General features: G+C 42.3%; 1 protein-coding gene across 1 annotated transcript in view; it reads left to right on the top strand.

Moving 5' to 3' along the window:
- LOC138259971 (uncharacterized) overlaps positions 1–17,986 on the top strand; it is a 601,590-nt gene that overhangs the window by 69,031 nt on the left and 514,573 nt on the right. Inside the window, exons 2-3 of the mRNA XM_069207983.1 lie at positions 11,187–11,452; positions 13,145–13,270. Coding sequence (XP_069064084.1) covers positions 11,187–11,452; positions 13,145–13,270 — 392 coding nt within the window. The remainder of the gene's footprint in view (positions 1–11,186; positions 11,453–13,144; positions 13,271–17,986) is intronic.

The raw sequence follows: 17,986 nt of genomic DNA, 5'->3' as shown, positions 1-17,986 counted from the left end.
CCACCTATACCACTTTTGTTCAGAGTTTTGAAGAAGAGCAAGAGCGACCTGGCCCAAGTAATCCTTGTGGCTCCAGACTGGGTACAAAGAGTATGGTTTCCACAGCTACTGAGAATGGCCTCCTATCAGACTGCACCTTCGGGAGGATCTTCTGTCGCAGTAGCAGGGGACGGTTTTCTACCTGAATCTGTCCAGTCTTCACATTCATGCGTGAATATTGAGCGGTGTCAGTTTACAGCTTTTGACCTTCTGCCAGAAGTCTTTGAATTTTTATCTTGGCAGCCAGGCGTCCTTTCACCAAAACGGTTTACGCCTGTCATTGGTACAAATTGGCATACCAACAATTGGCGGACCAACAATTCTGTTGATCCCCTTTCTGCTCCTCTATCCGAGGTTCTATTGTTCATCCTTTCTTTGGCCCAGCAGGGCTATGCTTTGGGCACCCTTAAAGTTTCTTTGTTGGCCATCTCTGCCTTCCTTAGATTGCCAGATAAGCCTGCCTTATTCAAGTTTCCCATTGTTGGAAGGTTCCTTAAAGGACTTACCCATTGTTTTTCTCAGACCCCGTTCATTATGCCCCAGTGGGACTTGAACTTGTTCCTAACTTAACTTATGTAAGCCCCTTTTGAGCCGCTGCTCAACTGTCCCTTGCGGCTCCCTACAATCAATACTGCTTTTCTCATTGCTTCAAGCTCTTTCCTCCAAGCCACCATTTTTGTCTGTCCACCCTGAGAAAGTGGCACTTCATTCAAAGGCCTCCTTCCTAGGGTTGTTGCGTCTTTTCACGTAGGCCAATCCATCATTTTGCCTACTTTTTACCCACCCCCACATCCCTCTCATGAAGAGGAGATACTCTACTGTCTGGATCTAAAAAGAGCGTTGGATTTCTATCTCAATCGTACTTTGATTTCCAGGTGGACGATCAACTCTTTGTTGGATATGTAGGTGTGAAGAAAGAAAAGGCGGTGCAGAAACGTACCATCTCCCGAGAGGTACTACTCTGCGTCAAAATATGCTACGCTTTGGTAAAGAAGCAACCTCATGAGGGCGTGCATGCTCAATCCACCAGAGCATCTGCTGCCACCACAGCTTTAAAACGCAGAGTTCCTGTCCTGGATATCTGTCAGGCAGCAACGTGGGTATTCCTGCACATGTTCAGTAAACATTACTGCCTGGACAGTCAGGTCTGGAGAGACGGCTAATTTGGCTGTTAGGTCCTGCAGGATTTCCTAGTATGTTCTTGGTTCGCAGCCCACCGCCGAGGATGGTATTGCTTGGATATCTATTCTAAGGTAAGAAATCTTCAATTGGAAGTCTCTATCAGATGAACAAGTTACTTTCCTTCTGTAACAATTTATCTGGTAGAGATATATTCTAGTTGCAGATTCCTTAACGACCCACCCATCGTCCCGTCACTGCGAATTGATTTCTAGGGACAGGGATTCCCTTTTCAGGGCCCTAGTTCTGGTACATGATTCTCAGTGTTCTTCATGGCCCCACGCTACTGGCGTGGAAAGTCGTGAAATACTGACAGCGCGCCGGGGTGGCGCCTATGTTCACCCGCTATATCATCATGGCGATCATGATGCCAATGGAGTCTACTGACACCACCTGACGGCACGCAAGGGTACTCCTTGAGAAAAATCTCCTGATCCAGTCTGACGCCGGGGGAAAATCATAAGGTAAGGAATCTGCAACTAGATTGTCTTTACCAGATAAATCATTACCAAAGGTAAGTAACTTGCTTGTTCTGTAAAATACCCTTTCAGGTTGCTGCTATGGTCTGTCAGAACATCGTCGTTTTATAGCAAATATTTAATGAGATGTAGAAATGGAAGGGATATTCTGTACCTATTAATTAACAAGTGTAAGGAGATAGACCCCCTCCTCTTTAACTACCCATTTCCAGCTATTCTCTGTGTGGCAAACATTGAAGTTATTGCATTCATATGGTATTATTTTTTAAACAGATTTTGCTGCTATGTTCATGTATATGAATATGTACCTTCTGTGTCATCATTTCTATGTAGTAAAGGCAGACACATGGGCAAATGATCATGTAAATCGTATCTTCAGAATTAAAAATAGCATGTTTCCTAAGTTACCATGGTTTACACTTGTCTAAATCAGTAGTCTTGGTAGGTCTGGTAAAAGTACATACACCCCGTCTACCATGACTGGTGGTAACTTCAAAGTGTGCAGTGGTTTTGGACAGGCATAAGTTTTGATGGTCTGTTGTGAACAATTCCGTCCTGCAATCTTTTATGTTTTTTTTTTTTTAGTTGAGAAATATGTTTTCTCCAGTGTCACTCTGCCGGAATTGAGTATGCACCAAGTTTTTATTGATGGTCTTCTTCACTGTGTTGGAGATTGTACAGTATGTGGTTATGGACCTAAGTCTAGAATTCCCTGTCTTGGAATAGGTATCTAGTAAGGCCTCCTGGTTATTGTTTGTATTTTTCTGACGTTTTGAATAGTGTTGAGGTAGTTTCAGTGTACTAGCGTTTGTGAAAAGGTACTTTCCTGTCTATCAAAATTTTTTTTTTTTTAGAGCAGTGTATTCTTAATTTCAAAAACTGACCAGAGTGAAAATTTCCTCTCCAGGATTGTGGATGAAAACCAAAGAGCAGTAAATGATTACTGCATATAGGTTTTAGTAAACATCAGTACTGTGATGATCCTCTCTTGGTATTATTTTTCATTTGGGAAATGCTAGCTCCGAATCACTTAGTTTGTGTGTGTGAACTTCATATATCTTTTACAATTTGTTAGCCTTTCAATTAATTCAAACAATGCATCTTTGTTGCGATCTAGATGATGAAACTGTCATCAATATATCTGTGCCTTAATCATGAATTGTTCAAAGTAATTCTTACTCTGGCCAATATGTACATGCTGAATTACAAAATGTGGCAGTGTTGTATTGCTCTGCTCATAATTGTAATCAATCTAAAACACGGAAGGTCTCTTCTTGGGGTATACTGTATACAAGATTTTAATATTGAGTTTGTTCAGCAATTCTTTCTCTGGGTCAAAGGGGACATCAACAAGTAAGTTTAATAGTTCTTTTGTATCCTTTAAATATCACAGAACCTAATTAGTGGTTCCATTACAGACCCTAAGCCTGATACATTATGATATCTGGGAAGGGGTCTGGTTAGTTTATTAATTTTTGGGAGTGTATAAAAGTATGGTGTTATTGGGTCTTCAGCTAGCAAAATTTGAGCCATGTGTTTTGTTATCCTGTTGGCCATTCCAGCCTCCTTATTAAGAATTTGAGTTCAATAAGTAAATCTTCAGTTGGATCTTTCTGTAAGATACGATAATTCCTAATGTTCTCTAAGACCAGAGGCATTCTTGTCTGTAACGATTTGCATGCACTAGTTTTATAACTATTTTAGGGCTTATTGGAAGTTCTTTCAATGGTCGACGCTGATGAGATTATGAAAGTATCTGAATGTACTTGTACCTGATTGAACTTCTTTGATTGCAGCCGGTACAAAGGAAGCTCTTAGAAAGGGTTGAAATGAGTTGTTACCAAAATAGAAGCAGTAGTTTCAATCTAAAGTGAAAATTCCAGAGGGTTTATAGGTTGCAAATACAGGTCATATTCGTCTAGCTTGCATCCACTTACTTTGAAATAACATTTGCTAGTAAAATGTGTAATGCAGCTTCAAACATACCAGAACCATGACCATCACTTAATGTATGAAAGACCATTAACTTTTTTCTAATAGCAAAGATTAGTTTTAGGTGTTAATGCTATGAACAAAACCCAAGGAAGATGCCCATTTTGTCATGTAGTTGGTAAGGAGCGTCTATAAACTTATCCAAACGTACACCTTCTGGATTTGTCACTTTTCAGCCTGAAATAACAGTCTGATTTCTCGTGACATATTCCCAGAAGATAAGTTTTTGGACATTAATTTAACATGTCAGGCCAAGACTCACTTTCCTCATTGCCAGCAAGAGTCACTATTTCAAATGTACACTTAGTATATTTTGATTGGCATCCGTGGCACACTATAAATAAGTATGACTGCAGTCTGTGCCTCCAGAGTTATAATTCATTAATCTCACTGACAAGGTGAAGATATAGTTTCTCTCCAGCTTCATTAAGAATACTTGATTTCAAATATATTGACAGTCCTCCTTTAATTTATGCACCAAGAAAGACTTAGGCCTATTGTTTTTTTGAATATTGGAAGACATAGCTTTCCTAATTGGAGAACAATGATGATCAAATATATCAAGCGTTATACATATTCATTTATATTTGACAGGTGCTTTCAAGGTTTAATGAAGTGGTAACACTCATAATGAGTAGTTCCCACAATCAGAAAAAGAAAGTAAGATTTTCATTCTCAGAGATCAACTATTCCCAGGATTAGGCCTCAACCGACGTTGGACAGTTCAATAATTGATCTACCATTTTTTTATAACCACATTTTATCAAATTTAATCATCTATCATTGTAATGTTATTGTTCCACAAGAACCAGCTACCCATTCTTTAATTTAATCTTAACTACTACAAGGAGTGACGCTTGACAGTTTTAGAACTAAGCAATTGTCATACAGTCCTGCAGTTTTTTTATTTAGACTTAGTTTAGCTAGCACAACGGGTACCACTAGTAAGTCATACGAATCTATTCAGTAATTCACCAGAGACTTTAAAGAAATTAGTAGGGGAATGATGAAGTATCATTGTAATCATCTTCTCATTTGTTCTCCTAATCTGTGGACTCTGTATCATCCATGTTGTTGGTTAGGTAGTCTATATAGTCTTTCATTACATTGTCTTTACCTCAAATGAATTCTTCATCAAAATTGAAGTTGTACAGTTTTGACACAATGCAAGCATGTCTTACTTAGCCTGCCTCTTGTCATCTCCTGAAAGTAGAAAAATCAAGGTTTTATTGTCAGTCTTAATTGTGAAATGTCTGCCCTCAAAACCAGTTTTAAAATGTTCTACCACCCACGTAAACCTGCTGCAATTCTCTGCATGAATTTGTTTGCTGCAGTTGCAGCACGATGCAAAGTCAACAACACTGTCCATTTTCCCTTTTCTTGAGGGCTGTGTGTCAATATCACACTTTCTGGAATAGTATGAACTTAGTCCAAAAATATGTTTTTTCCGTTTTGTACCTTAATTTTTGTCTTTGAGTGTAGGTAACACTTTACCTAGACTTTTGTATTTCAGCATTGTAATAAGCACAAGAATGTCTTTTTTTTGTCCTCATTCACCTCAAGTTGCCCATCTTTTTCTGTACACGAGAGGGATATATTGGTGGTCCTTTGGTATACATCCACTTTCTACCCAGTATTGAAGTACTAGAGCAGCAATTGGGTGTAATCATGGGACATGCCTTTACTTTGTCACTCATTCAATTTATATGGTTTCCGCTACCCTTTCTCTGTAGCCACTTCACCAACTGCAACCAGAACTTGTATTGTCTACCTTCCAAATCTACTGCTTCCATTCTTAAGTTATATGTGTTATATGTAATCAACCCCAGCCAGTCAGCATACTTTGGTAGGAGACAACTTAGACACCTCTTACTTATTTCCCACCGAGCAAGGAGGATCATACAGAAATGTAATTTCGCTCTATCTTTGTTCAACTTAACTTGGCCCTTCAGGGTCCCAAAGATAACAAGATAAAGGCTATGGATCCCTATGCATTCCACAAACACATGAATATAATTTGCCTTCTCATGCTCACACATCATATAATTCACTTCACCACCTCTTCCCATATTCAGCATTCTGTCGAGTGTCCAATACGCTCTGTGAGGGGAAAAAGAGAAGATTTCTCCTTAAACAAGCCGGCTTGACAGTGCTGTATAGAAGATTCATTGATACTTGCCATATGTTCTTAACTGCATCCCCAGCAGGTATTTCCCTCAAAACTCCTCCAGCAATGAGAAATCTCCATCTGCTAAATTGATCAGCACCCAATACCATATCAGGGCTTCCTTCTTCTATAGTTTCCCTTGAATTAGCTTGTCTTCCAGCTCAAAATACATAGTGGCTGGTCGTGTGAGCGCTTGGCACTTGAGATGTCCGCGCTTGTTACAGGAAAGCCCACAAGAGAGAAGGCAATATTATACAGCTTCTCTTTAATCTTCCCCAGCTTTTACCATATATCAGAGAACTTGCATAGCAATATTGGGCTAGATGCTGACAAGGCACAGAGACAGCAGTCACAGCAGTTACAGTGACCGCTACTGGTTTCGAGAGCAAGGCAGATCACTGGTCAAGGGTGTACTGTAGCTTCGTATAGAGCAGAAAGCTGCCGCCAGGATCTCCTTCCGGGGAATGGAGGTAGAAACAGCAGCTGCAAGCATGGAGGACATAATTGCGAGCAATGAGTTGCTGCAAATGATTTTTAAGAGACAAAGGTTGTGGCGTTGGATGATTTGATATCTCCTGCTAATGAAAAGGAGGTGAACAGAGGGGTAAGGAGTCAAGGAAGGCTCAGGGACTAGTATTAAAAATGTGGGGCCCAGGGATTTAAGGGAGAGCGTGACAGTGTAGGATAAAAAGTCCATACAAGCTCCTATAAGGTCAGTTTACGAGCCACTGTTAAAATACTGCCACAAGGTCAATCGGCAGCGAACACAGGCAAGTTAGACAATGTGCTAAGCCCACCTATAGTTCATATTACTGTCAAAAAGCTTAGGCTCAACAAGAAGTCTAATCTCGGGAGGTGGAAACAACCACAAGCTAGGAATCAGCACAAACGGTCAAGATCACCCCTCACTTCAGACCTACTTTAAAATATTGCCTAAGACTCACGTTCTGAACAAGGGAACTAGAGGCAGAGAGAAGGGGCCCACAGAAGATCACTGAAGATACCATCAAGTGTGGGTGGATCAGGTCTGCTTCCCACAGCAGATAATATGGCTACCAGTGGACTTCTGTGTTTTACCAGCCCTAAGCACTTGGGGTTGAGGGGTCAGATGAAGTAAACACTGGCAAAACCCAGTAACAACAGGAAAACTCATGTTAATGAGTGAGACCCCACCCAAATTGATCCCCTCTGAGGATATGTTGGCATTCAGGGGGACTGTGGATATTCCAAACCCTACAACAGATAGAGAGGCAGAAGCCAGACCGTTCGTTGAAGCCATGATTCTCTCGTTCTCTATAGAAATCAGAAAAAGATTTGAAGCCTTCAAAGTAAATCAAAAGGAGATCCGAGGAATGTGTTGAAAATTTGGAGTAAAAGCTGGACGAATTGGAAAATAGGGCAGCCACTCTGGGGGGAGTGCTAAAAGAGTTAAAAATTGCAGGTAATAAAGAAGACAACTGCCTCTTGAAGGCAACAAAGAGGGGTGTTGGGCGAAGTTAGAAGCTCTAGAAAATAACCAAAGGAGAGACATCTTGAGGATCTGAAATATTCCGTATGGACTAGAGGGTGATGATCTGAAAGTGTTTGTTGTAAGACTGATTAAAGTAGGGGTCCAAATAAAAGAATCGGAGCAGGTTATTTTAAATGACATTCAAAGAGTACATTGTGACCCCTTTAGAAAGATCCCTAACATAAGCAAACCCAGGAAGATCTTAGTAAATTTGAAAACCTGTATTATAAAGGAACGTATTCGTTTGAGTGCGCTGAAACAGCAATTGCTGAATGTGGTTGAGGTAGCTTTTGAAACCAGATCAGATGTTTCCCGAATTACCCTAAAAAAACAGTGGGAGTTGGGAAAGAATATAGACCGACTAAGGAAATTAGGGTTCACATTCCAGCTGAAATTTCCTGCTACTATCAGGGTCATATATAATAATAACAAGATGTATAACTTCAGAGGATATAAGGCGGTTGATGAACTGGTCAGGGAAAAATTAATTGGTTTGGTCTGGAACCAGGAAGCGGCTCTGTAGGATGAATTCCTACTTCACAGCGATCTTCTCACAAACCAGATCCCCGACTTTAGGAATCCAGCCAGTGGAAGTTGTTGGTAAATCCCTTATTCCTAACGTGGCAGCACTGGCGGAAGATTTATCATCATGAAATTGCTGAAGCGCCTGTGAAAACAGTGAGACTTTCATTTATGTCAAAAGGTGTGTCTGCTGCCTCCAAACCAAGGCCATCAAGATCTGGAACATACATAGGTCTCCCAAAAAGAACCTCATAGGGAGTGCGTCCCGTAAAGGACTGTCTTGGTAGATATTCAGTGCTCTCTGGACCCCATATAGGTGATGAAGCCAGCTGTGGCCAGAACCTAATACTCTAGCTATTAAGGATTGCTTTAGATCACAGTTTTGCCTCTCCACAAACGAATTTCCCTCAGGATGGTATGATGAGGGGTAATGGAGTTCAACACCCATGGTCCCCATGGTGTCCCTGAAAGCCTTAGAGGCAAATGCAGGGCCCACGTCCGAATGGAATGCTGCAATTGCATATGGACTGATAAAGATCAGCAAGTCTTTTAGAAAAGTTTGATCGTCCAGCCGACCGCTGAGGCCATACCCACAGGAATCTAGAACTAGACAGCGACTAAAATTTATTTTATGCACCATCTGATTGGAGTGGACCGCAATAGTCCAGGTACACACATTGTTGTGGCCTGCTGGACACTAAGAGGGATGTCTGCGGTGGGCGTTTGATGTTTGAGCCCCTGATTTGTTGGCAAGTGTCACAAGACAGGACGTATTGTTTCATCTGTTTGTATAGGCCTGGCCACCAGAAGCGTTTCTGTAAGTGTTACTGTGGCCGAGATACCAGCATGAGCAGAAGCGACACCCTCATGCGTTGCTTTTATTTGATCTAATCTCTGGTCTTCATTGGGAATCGCTTGATCTCCAACTCCAGGAAGCGTTGCGAAGGCAACATTCTGTGCACTGATGTGGTAAGAATATTTTTTAATTATCCTTTTGGAAGAAGCTTGCCTTCAGCCGAAGCTTTCACAGCAATCATAATTTCATTATCCAATCTCATCTGAGAACGAGTCACTGCAGCCACAGACGCCATAGCTACTGCAGATATGGCTGCTTCATCAGCCAAAGTATTGCCAATAACGTGTACTCCTACACATTGGTGGCCCAATGTATGTACTACATGGACGCAAGGTAATTTATCCTTGAGATCAGCTACCCTCCCCCACAGTTCTGTGTTTTATGGCATTCCCTTTGGAGTCTCTAAACCTGTTCAGCTTCCAAAGATTGAGGTACTCATTGAAGGACTGGACACAGTTGTATGAGTCACAGACAATTAAAGTCAACAATCCTAGCTCTGTGTGTTCTAACGCTACAATAAAGGCTTTGAGTTCAGCCAGCTGAGCTGTGCAGTCCCCAACTTGTATGTAGGTATTGTGAGGGTGGAAAACTCAATCCTTCATCACTACACTCACAGCTGCGCAAGCGGCTGAAGATTGATGTTTCCTACCTACAGCTGGTTGTGCTGAACCATCAGTGTAAATTACAGTATGGTATCTTTCAAGAGGCAAGATATCTAGAGGAGCGGGGTACTCATGTTCATATTGGAGAAATTCTTGAGTCTGAAGTTTTAGATCAAGGATGTAGTCCACATTGGTGGCAGTCAGGGAGGTTGCCCACTGAATCCAGCGTGAATGTAATGCCATAGCGTTAGGAACACTTGCTTTGGTGACAGCCTCTGAGGCTGGCATGGGGGTAAGTACAACAATGCGTTTCCCTTGGGCAAGTGGCCTCTCCTTAAGGACAGCCATCTGAACTGCAGTTAGAAACTTTTCTGTGGGTGCAAAATGTTGTTCTGTATTAGAATATAAATGTGATTTATATGCTATGGGTACCGTATCCCCTTCATTAAAGGTGACTTAAGGGAACCCAATGGCACCAGAAATTATTCTGATTATGCTAGGGTATTAGAACATATCTCATACTTGGTCATTATAAGTTAGTGCAAGACGGTGGGGGGCTTTGTATTAATGACTTGTCTTTACCATTCTGTTTCTAGCACTGTTCAATATCCTAATTATCACAGCCCATACAATTTATCGCAGATTACAGTTTTGCTAAATAAAACCTATTGAAACTTTACTGCATCTTCTTCATTGCCTGTGTTTGAGACATGGTGTTTAGGTGAGAAAGGGATAATCTCAGTTTAACCAAAATACTCCCTGAGATGTCACACTCTTGAGTCCATGCGTAAAGTCTGCCACAAATCACCTTTTATTGTTTGGGTTTTTGGTGAGGTGCTGCTTGTGAGCCGGGAGGGTTGGGACAACTGTTGTGATTTGTTGTAGGACTGGCGTAGTCGCCTACAAACATAAGTAGTGTCATTCTCAAACCAGCAGTCTTGCCTAGAACAAGAGTCAAACTACGACTCTACCCACCTCGGAAGGATGGAATGTTGTGTTGACATAGGAGGGATCTGAACTCCTTAACTACAGATCACACAGTCGTTCTGCTTGGTAATAGTACATAACATTGGTCATGCAGTAGCAGCAGCTGCTAAGCAGTGAAAATCTCAGGGGAACCCTTAAAACACCCTGAATATTTTAGCGTTTACAACTGCACCTGGAATCCATATTCACTGCTTACTCGATGGGGACATTTATGTGACTAAGTCTGAGATATTAATGTGACAAGAAATACAACATATTTTTCTATATTAAATCTTTTGTGTAAGCAAAGCTTAGAATGATGCAAGACTGAGCTGGTGTTTAAATGGCAGGTAGGATTGTTGGCATACACTACCCAGATATGTGCCGTTGTTACAATAAAACACATTTTGGGGATGAGTGCAACCATGTGTTAGTTCATGCCCCAGTACAGTTCTGAAACTCACTAGTTTAAATTTTAAAGGTTTCCGATATGAGTATAGGCCACAAGTACTTTATTGACTGTTATAGTACAGTGCAAAGCCTATAGGCTTTGGTCTGGGGGAATGCTGAGTCCTGGGCTGTAGCCCAAAGGAGTGATAGAGGTATGGGTGTATCAGGAGGTGGCAAGAAAGTGATCACAGGAAGTTAGTGCAAGAAGAGTGTAACATTTACAGTGACTTTTATCATTGGGGATGCTTGTAGAGTTGAGTTGATAAATATAATTAATGTTTTAAGAATTAATGGTGGTACAATGTATAAAAGGTTGAGGAGTTTAAGATGTAATGGTGGTACAATATATAAAAGGTTGAGGAGTTTAAGATGTAGCAGGGGTGGCGCATGTTTAAGTTGGCATCTGTCTTTATCCTTGGAACAGGCCAGGGCATACACGCTACAAGCGACATCACTATCAACCAGCAGCAGAGTGTGGTTACGGAAGTTTGCAATGGCACAGACCCTGGGACTGTCACGTCTAACTTTACCACCTACCTCAACCACGGAGCCACTCTGTATCCTGGGATTGAGACAGACGATGGTTCCTTTCCATACTCTGTGGAATTTGAGAAGCACTGGAAAGCAACACAGGACAATCCATTTGATTTCACAGCGTGGACTGACCTGTTGGAGTATGTTGAAAAGGAGGTAGGTTATTACCTTTGTTGCACATTGGAGCATTTTTGTGTTCGGGCATGTATGTACTTAATTTTGATTTCGTGTCTCCACAAGTGTTCCGTTAAAAGGAATGGGCACACAAAAAGAACAATTTAGGAAGTTTACTATTTACTCACTAACAGGACTTCAAATAAGATCTTTTTTTGATTTTTGTTTTTCTTTCCCTGTACTTCACTTGTCACTTTTATCTTAAGTTTGAAAGTTACATAAAATGAAACAATTGTTAAACACGTTTGCTTGTAGCAAGCACATCCGTCTTCTTTGCCCTGCACTAGTTATCAGTCCACTTTCTGATGCAGGTCAAGGTTATCTGCATAGTCAAACAGCACTTCTAATGCATCCTGCTTTGTAATGGAATGTCCATCATGTGAGCTTTCTGAAAAAGGTTTAGCTCTCTTCGCTCCTGAGGTGGTTCCAAGGCACATGACTTTAATAGTGTACCAGTCACATATTTTTATTATGACTTGCTTCACCTACTACAGTCTTCTCACTTGAAAGTTTCACCCAGACAAGCCTTTCTCTCCCAGATCCCAGTAGCACTTAATCATATCCCAATATTTAAGAATCTAGATTTTCCTGAAGATCTAGAATGTGGGCAAATACACTTCTCTCCAGATTGCAGCAGGGCCCAAAAGACTGGCATACCTTTGTTTTTAAAGGGGAACATTCCCAATAGGAGAATCTCCAAGGGATGTCACCATATTGCTTGAGCTTTCTGCTGCCCAAAATTGGACTTTAAACATTCACTGCTGAGAAACATGAGAGCTCTCCTGATGATCCAATGGTATGCTAATAGGGCCACCAGTCTTTTATCCTACTAAAGGTGATAAAGGAAATACAGTTCATTGTGTCAGGTAATAGCTCCAACTGTAATTTGTTGTTGTTCTAAAAGGCGAAACTGCAGGGCCCTCTTAAAAACAAGGGCTTCAACATGGCTTTCTTTTTTGTGAAGTGTCCTTGCAAACCAGAGATACTTCTGTTTTGTACTCCACTTTGTCATACATGCACGTTGACTAAGTTAGTGATGCGTAAATTGTTCCTCCAGCTTAAATATATTTGTACTTCAAGTGTAGTTCATTAGAATGAGAGCTTGCGGTATAGCTAATGTGTTTAGAAAAAAACTGTTGCACACAGTTGTTACCAGATAATACTAGTCCTGGTTGTATTGAGAAGTTAGTGAAAAGTATTTAGAAGCTCACTGAGCCTACTGTTAGAGAGATGGCACATTCTAGGATATGGGTACACGTCAAGAAAAATTACTATTCTGGATAAAGGTATTTTTTTATATGACTCCTACTTGCCTCATTTAAAAAGGTCTCTGTAAAGTTTATCATGCAGTCTGTTATTGAATACTGGTAGTTTGGATAGTAGAAGCTATAGCTTACTGTATCCTGGATTTAGACTTGGTAGTTATGTCTTTTTCTGCAAAATATTCTAAGCATTTGTCTTGCTGCTGTGGTGCAGGGTTGGAGTAAAGGAGTGAGCGAGGGCGAGAATCCTTGCCGACATGATCAAATCACAGGTTTCTTTCGAGACGCAGTCTCTACAATAACCATAAGTAAGGGAACATATATTCACTGTCGGAGAACGTGCATAAATTGTTTTCCTGTCCAGCCTTGTGACTTGATCTTAACAGTTTTAAAAACGTTTACCTTCTTTCAGAATAACATTGTGGCTTCCAGAAAAGCCTACAATGCATTTTTCACCCGCTATCCTTACTGCTATGGATACTGGAAGAAATATGCTGACATGGAGCGGCGATTTGGCTACTTGAAAGAAGCTGAGCAGGTAAGGATTGCATGAGGGTCAGTTCTTAGGTTACCTGTCTTTGTTACGTATGTCTCAGCATTATGTATGTAAGTTTGTGGAATTCGTATAGCGTGAATCTGACCAAAAGGCAACAGTCATGTATAGAGTCAAAGACATGCATACATTTAACAACTGGAAGGAAAGTTGCATGGTTCTCAGAGCAGAAGTGTACTATTACTGCATTGTGACTTGTTCTTTAAAGTGGTGCAACTACAAATATATATATTTTTTTTATTTCTTTATTGGCATTTAGATTTAGACAACGATACAACTTCAGTAAATAGGGGTGAATAAAGACAAAGGGGTGGAGGGGAGGGAGAAAAAGGAAGGGGAAGCACAGCACAGAACAATGATGGGCATGGCGATAGTGGTACTTATTATGCATCCACGTATGACCCAGAGTATAACAAATCCAACAAAGCCTTCCCCATGTTGAGTATGCCCTTTAGTTAGACCATAGATTGATTAGAAAGGTGATAACAGGACACTAAGTAGACGCCAGGGCGCGGAATCAGACATAGCTCAAAGTATGATTGTATTCAGGATCCTGGAGGTGTGGGGCAATACCTGGAGTTGGCCTGAGTCCCTGTGTTGCAGAAATGTTAGTCAGGGTTCCCAGATGTCCTTAGGGCAGGTGTGTAGTGGCATAGGTTTCCAGAAGTGGGATAATTGCTCTTGACAGTATGTTGCATCCTTCAACCAAGCCTCATAGTGGGGGCGGGCTGTCATCCTCAATATATAGCAACTCTGTGCTTGGCCAGGAGAAGGAGCATGGCAGTGAGTTGGTGGTCCCCAACAAGTATGTCACTGACATAGCCCAGGAAGCCAACCAGTGGTTTTGTGCTGGTGAGTGACTCGTGATGGTGTGTATGGTAGAGAACACCCTGGCCAAAAAAACACCACCCCTGGACACTCCCATGCGAGGCAGTGTTTTTCTGCAACCACCCCCCTTCGGTGAAGAGGGTGTGGTATAATCTATGTAAGAATTAGAAACGTATTGGTCGTAGTCTGTAATTGGGAGACAGGGTCTCTGTCTGGTCGCAGCAGTATGACCATTGAGGTTCGGTGATGATGGGGGAGGGTCCAATGTCTGCCTCTCAGGTAGTGTGCTCCGCTGACATTTGGACAGGCGCTGTGGCCTGCATAATAGAATAAAGGTGTGTAACCAGCTTGCGAGGGGAAGGATTTGTGAGTTTGTGCTTGAAGCGCCGAAGGAAGAGTGGGAAAGTTGTTGTAGCAGGGGAGGTTGCTTGAAGTTGATGGTGTAGGAGGGTCTCCTGTGCATTTGGGTGTTTTCCACAGGCCTTAAATTGGGATGTAAAATTGTCTCCTGGCTACAGATCAAAAAAGGTAGTGAGGTCTCACCTGCGTGCCCTGGCGTTCTTGTCCTGCAGAGGGTGCAGAAGGGGTTTGCCTCTGATGGGTTATAGAGGGAGCATATAGGCAGGAGAGCCCTGCTCGTCTTCTAATGCCATCCTATTCCCAGCGTACGTACTCCACAGTATCGAGTCTGTGGTGGCTTATAGGTCCGGTAAAGTGCTGTAGCCAAGGGGCATGGTGCTGCATGGTCTGCCTTGATAGCCGTGTCTGGTTGAAATTCCGTTGGATAAAGCCAGAAGTGTATTATTGCATCTGAGCGCAGAGTGCATATAGAGTCATGTCGGGCGCACCCTAACCCCTCTGGTCAAGTGGCAAGGTGAGTATTTCCCAGGAAACCGTTGGTTGCTTACAAGCTCAGATCAGTGCTATGAGATTGGATTGCAGTTGCCGCAAGAAGTGAGTTTTGAGAGCGATAGGCACATTAACAAAAAGATACAAGAATTTCGAAAGGCTGACTAGTTTAGCTATAGCTATCTGTCCCGACACAGATTACAGTAGACAAGACCATATCAAAATCCTGTCATCCAGCCACGGTGCAGCTGAAATTGGCCCTCCAGAGTTCATCCAAGTAGCGGCTGAGTCAGTTGTCCAGGTATCAGACCGGGTCAGATGTCCACTGCAGAGGGTAGAGGGGAAGGGCGGTGTGCAGTCAGTGAGATGGAAGAGTATAGATTTGGACTAGTTAACCTGTGTGCTGGAAAATCCCTCAAAACGTATAACCTCACGGATTACTGGGGCAAGGTTCTCCTGGGGCTTGTGAAGATATAGGGTCACACTGTCCGTATACATTGATACCACAGAGCCATGAAACCAAGGCCCCTGTAGGCATGGTGCTGCCGTAGCAGAGCTGCAAGGGGCTCCATCGCCACAGCAAATAAAATTGGGGGTAGTGGGCAACACTGTTGTGTGCCCGCGGGTTATCGGGAAGGGGTCTAATATCATGCCATTTAGCTGGATAGTGGCTGTGGGTAATGTGGAAAGAAATAGTATCTGATGGATGAATTGTGGACTAATACCAAGGCGTGTGAGAAGCGGAAAGAGGTAAGGCCATTTGCGAGAATCAATAGCCATAGTGTCATCTAGGAGAGCGGTGGCAGAGTGTTGAGGGTCCAGAGTGTGCATGAGGGCGAAAATTGTGTGGAGGTTGTACAATGTGAAAAGGCTCAGAATATTCCCAGCTTTTTTCAACCTCAGTCGTGAGCAGCAGGAGAAGGAGGTGGTTTGCTAATATTTTAGCAAATATTTTATTATCAACGTTAGTCAGGGAGATCGACTAATAAGAATTGCTGTGATGTGCAGGTTTGTCATGTTTGAGAAGTGTGACAATGACTGCTTTTCGGAGGGATGATGGTAGGGCTCCGCGCTCCAGAGATTCCTCATACATCTCCAGCAGGTGAGGAGCTAGCCTGGATGAATATTCCTTGTAGAAGAAGGTAGTTGATCTGTTCTTTCACAGCGCCTTTTCACCCTGGAGGCTTTGGATGACCTGTATGATTTCCTCCACTGTGATATGGGAGTCCAGGTATGACTGGTGGGCTTGATTCAAACACAATAGCTGAATGGAGTCCAGGTATGCAGCTAGCACACCCACATTATATACCGGGGTGGCTTTATAGAGCTTAGAGTAGAAGGATATCATAGTTTCTAAGAGCTCTGTGGGGTTGAATTGGGGTTCCTGCTTGTGGGCCATTGGTTGCACTACATAGGTGAAGCCTAGCTTTGCTGTTGAACTGATTTGTTTTGCTAGTGGCTTCTTCTTTGAACTCGGTCAATTTCTCCCAAATGGTAGCCAGTGGCTGCACTTTTAGAGTCAAAGTAATCCAGTTCAAGAGATCGGAGGTCAGGTCCCAATCTAGCAAGCCACCTTAAGGATTCGCAATGCATGTACCCTGAATTACTGCTTTAAACGCCTCCCACAGAGTTGGTGGGGAAGTTACTTAACCCTCATTGTGCTTGAAGTGATCAACAATCGCGCTATGGACATCTTTGTGAAAGGCCGTGTTTCGGGGCGCTCCAGGGGGCAGGTGCCAGGTAAAAGCATGGGGAGTCACTTGTGGCAGAGCGAGCTCCAGCAGAACAGGGGCATGGTCTAAAAGGGTATGAGGTAGATGTGCTATCTTGGTAACCCCGGTCAGGGCATCTTGGAATATTTACCAATAGTCTATACATAACCAAGCATTATGGAAGGCAGTGACGCAGGTGCCTTCTGTGCTAGTCCCATGTGTAAGCTGCCAAATATCAATTTAGATAGTTGTCATGTATGATCATGTTAAGTAGTGTTGAAGTGTGGGGGTGGTGTGGGCGCCTAGATGCTCCTGAGCGGTCAAGTCTGTCGTCTAGTATTACCTTAGTCACCTTCCCAAAGAATGGCTCCTGGGCCTAGGCCTTCTATGAACCTTCAGATCTCAGAAAAGAAATCCAGCCTGTCAGTGTTGAGACCATAATCTCAAAAAAGAAAAGAAAAGGGCAACTCCATCTAATTTATTAGCTACCTGTCAACACTTACCCATGACTGACCGGAGAGGCAGGATTCCAACCGAAATTTCATTTGTAAAGTATTGGCTAGGGGAGGTTCAGTCTCATCTAAATATCCTTCTGTGATATAACTGTGTTTGTGTTCAAGGAAGGTGGTGGAGAGGAAACCCACCAAAGCTGAGCCCAGAAACAAATTGTCTATATATTGCTAATATAGATTGTAGGAAGCTGGCCTGGTGTGTGGTGGGTACCCAAGGTACTTATACATTATACCAGGTCCAGATATCCCCTCTTAGTGAAGTGTAGGCAGTGTCTAGAAGCCAGGCTATCTAGAGGTAGCTTTGGAGGAGCAGCCAAGGCTGATCTAAGAGACATTCAAAGCTTGTGCAATACCATTTTAGTCACACAGCACTTACACACATGAAAGAAAACACTCAGTTTTACAAAAATTAAGGTACTTTATTTTTGGAAAAAATCACCACAAAATACTAGACAGGTAACCAACGCTTAGGAGGTAAGTAATACACTAGTAATCAGAAATAGGCATAGAAAAGGTTAAAAAAAAATAAAAAAAAGTACAAATCGCGATAATCAATAGTGACCCTAGGGGGAGCACAAACCATATACTAAACATATGGAATGCGAACAAGGTACCCCCAACTAGGCAAGTGAAATGTGTAGAGGGGAGCTGGGAGTACTAGAAAACCACAAAGGTAAGTAACACAGTACCCACCCAGGGACCAGAAATGCATGAGCAAAACACTGGATTTTCCCCAAACCACCCAAAAAGAAGAAAAAGAAAACATCCAGAGAACACTGCAAGAAATCCAGCAGTGAATT

Source organism: Pleurodeles waltl, chromosome 9 (genome assembly GCF_031143425.1).
Source record: "Pleurodeles waltl isolate 20211129_DDA chromosome 9, aPleWal1.hap1.20221129, whole genome shotgun sequence".
NCBI lineage: Eukaryota > Metazoa > Chordata > Amphibia > Caudata > Salamandridae > Pleurodeles > Pleurodeles waltl.
Note: the sequence above shows the minus strand (reverse complement) of the source record. Positions and strands in the feature narration are given on the sequence as shown.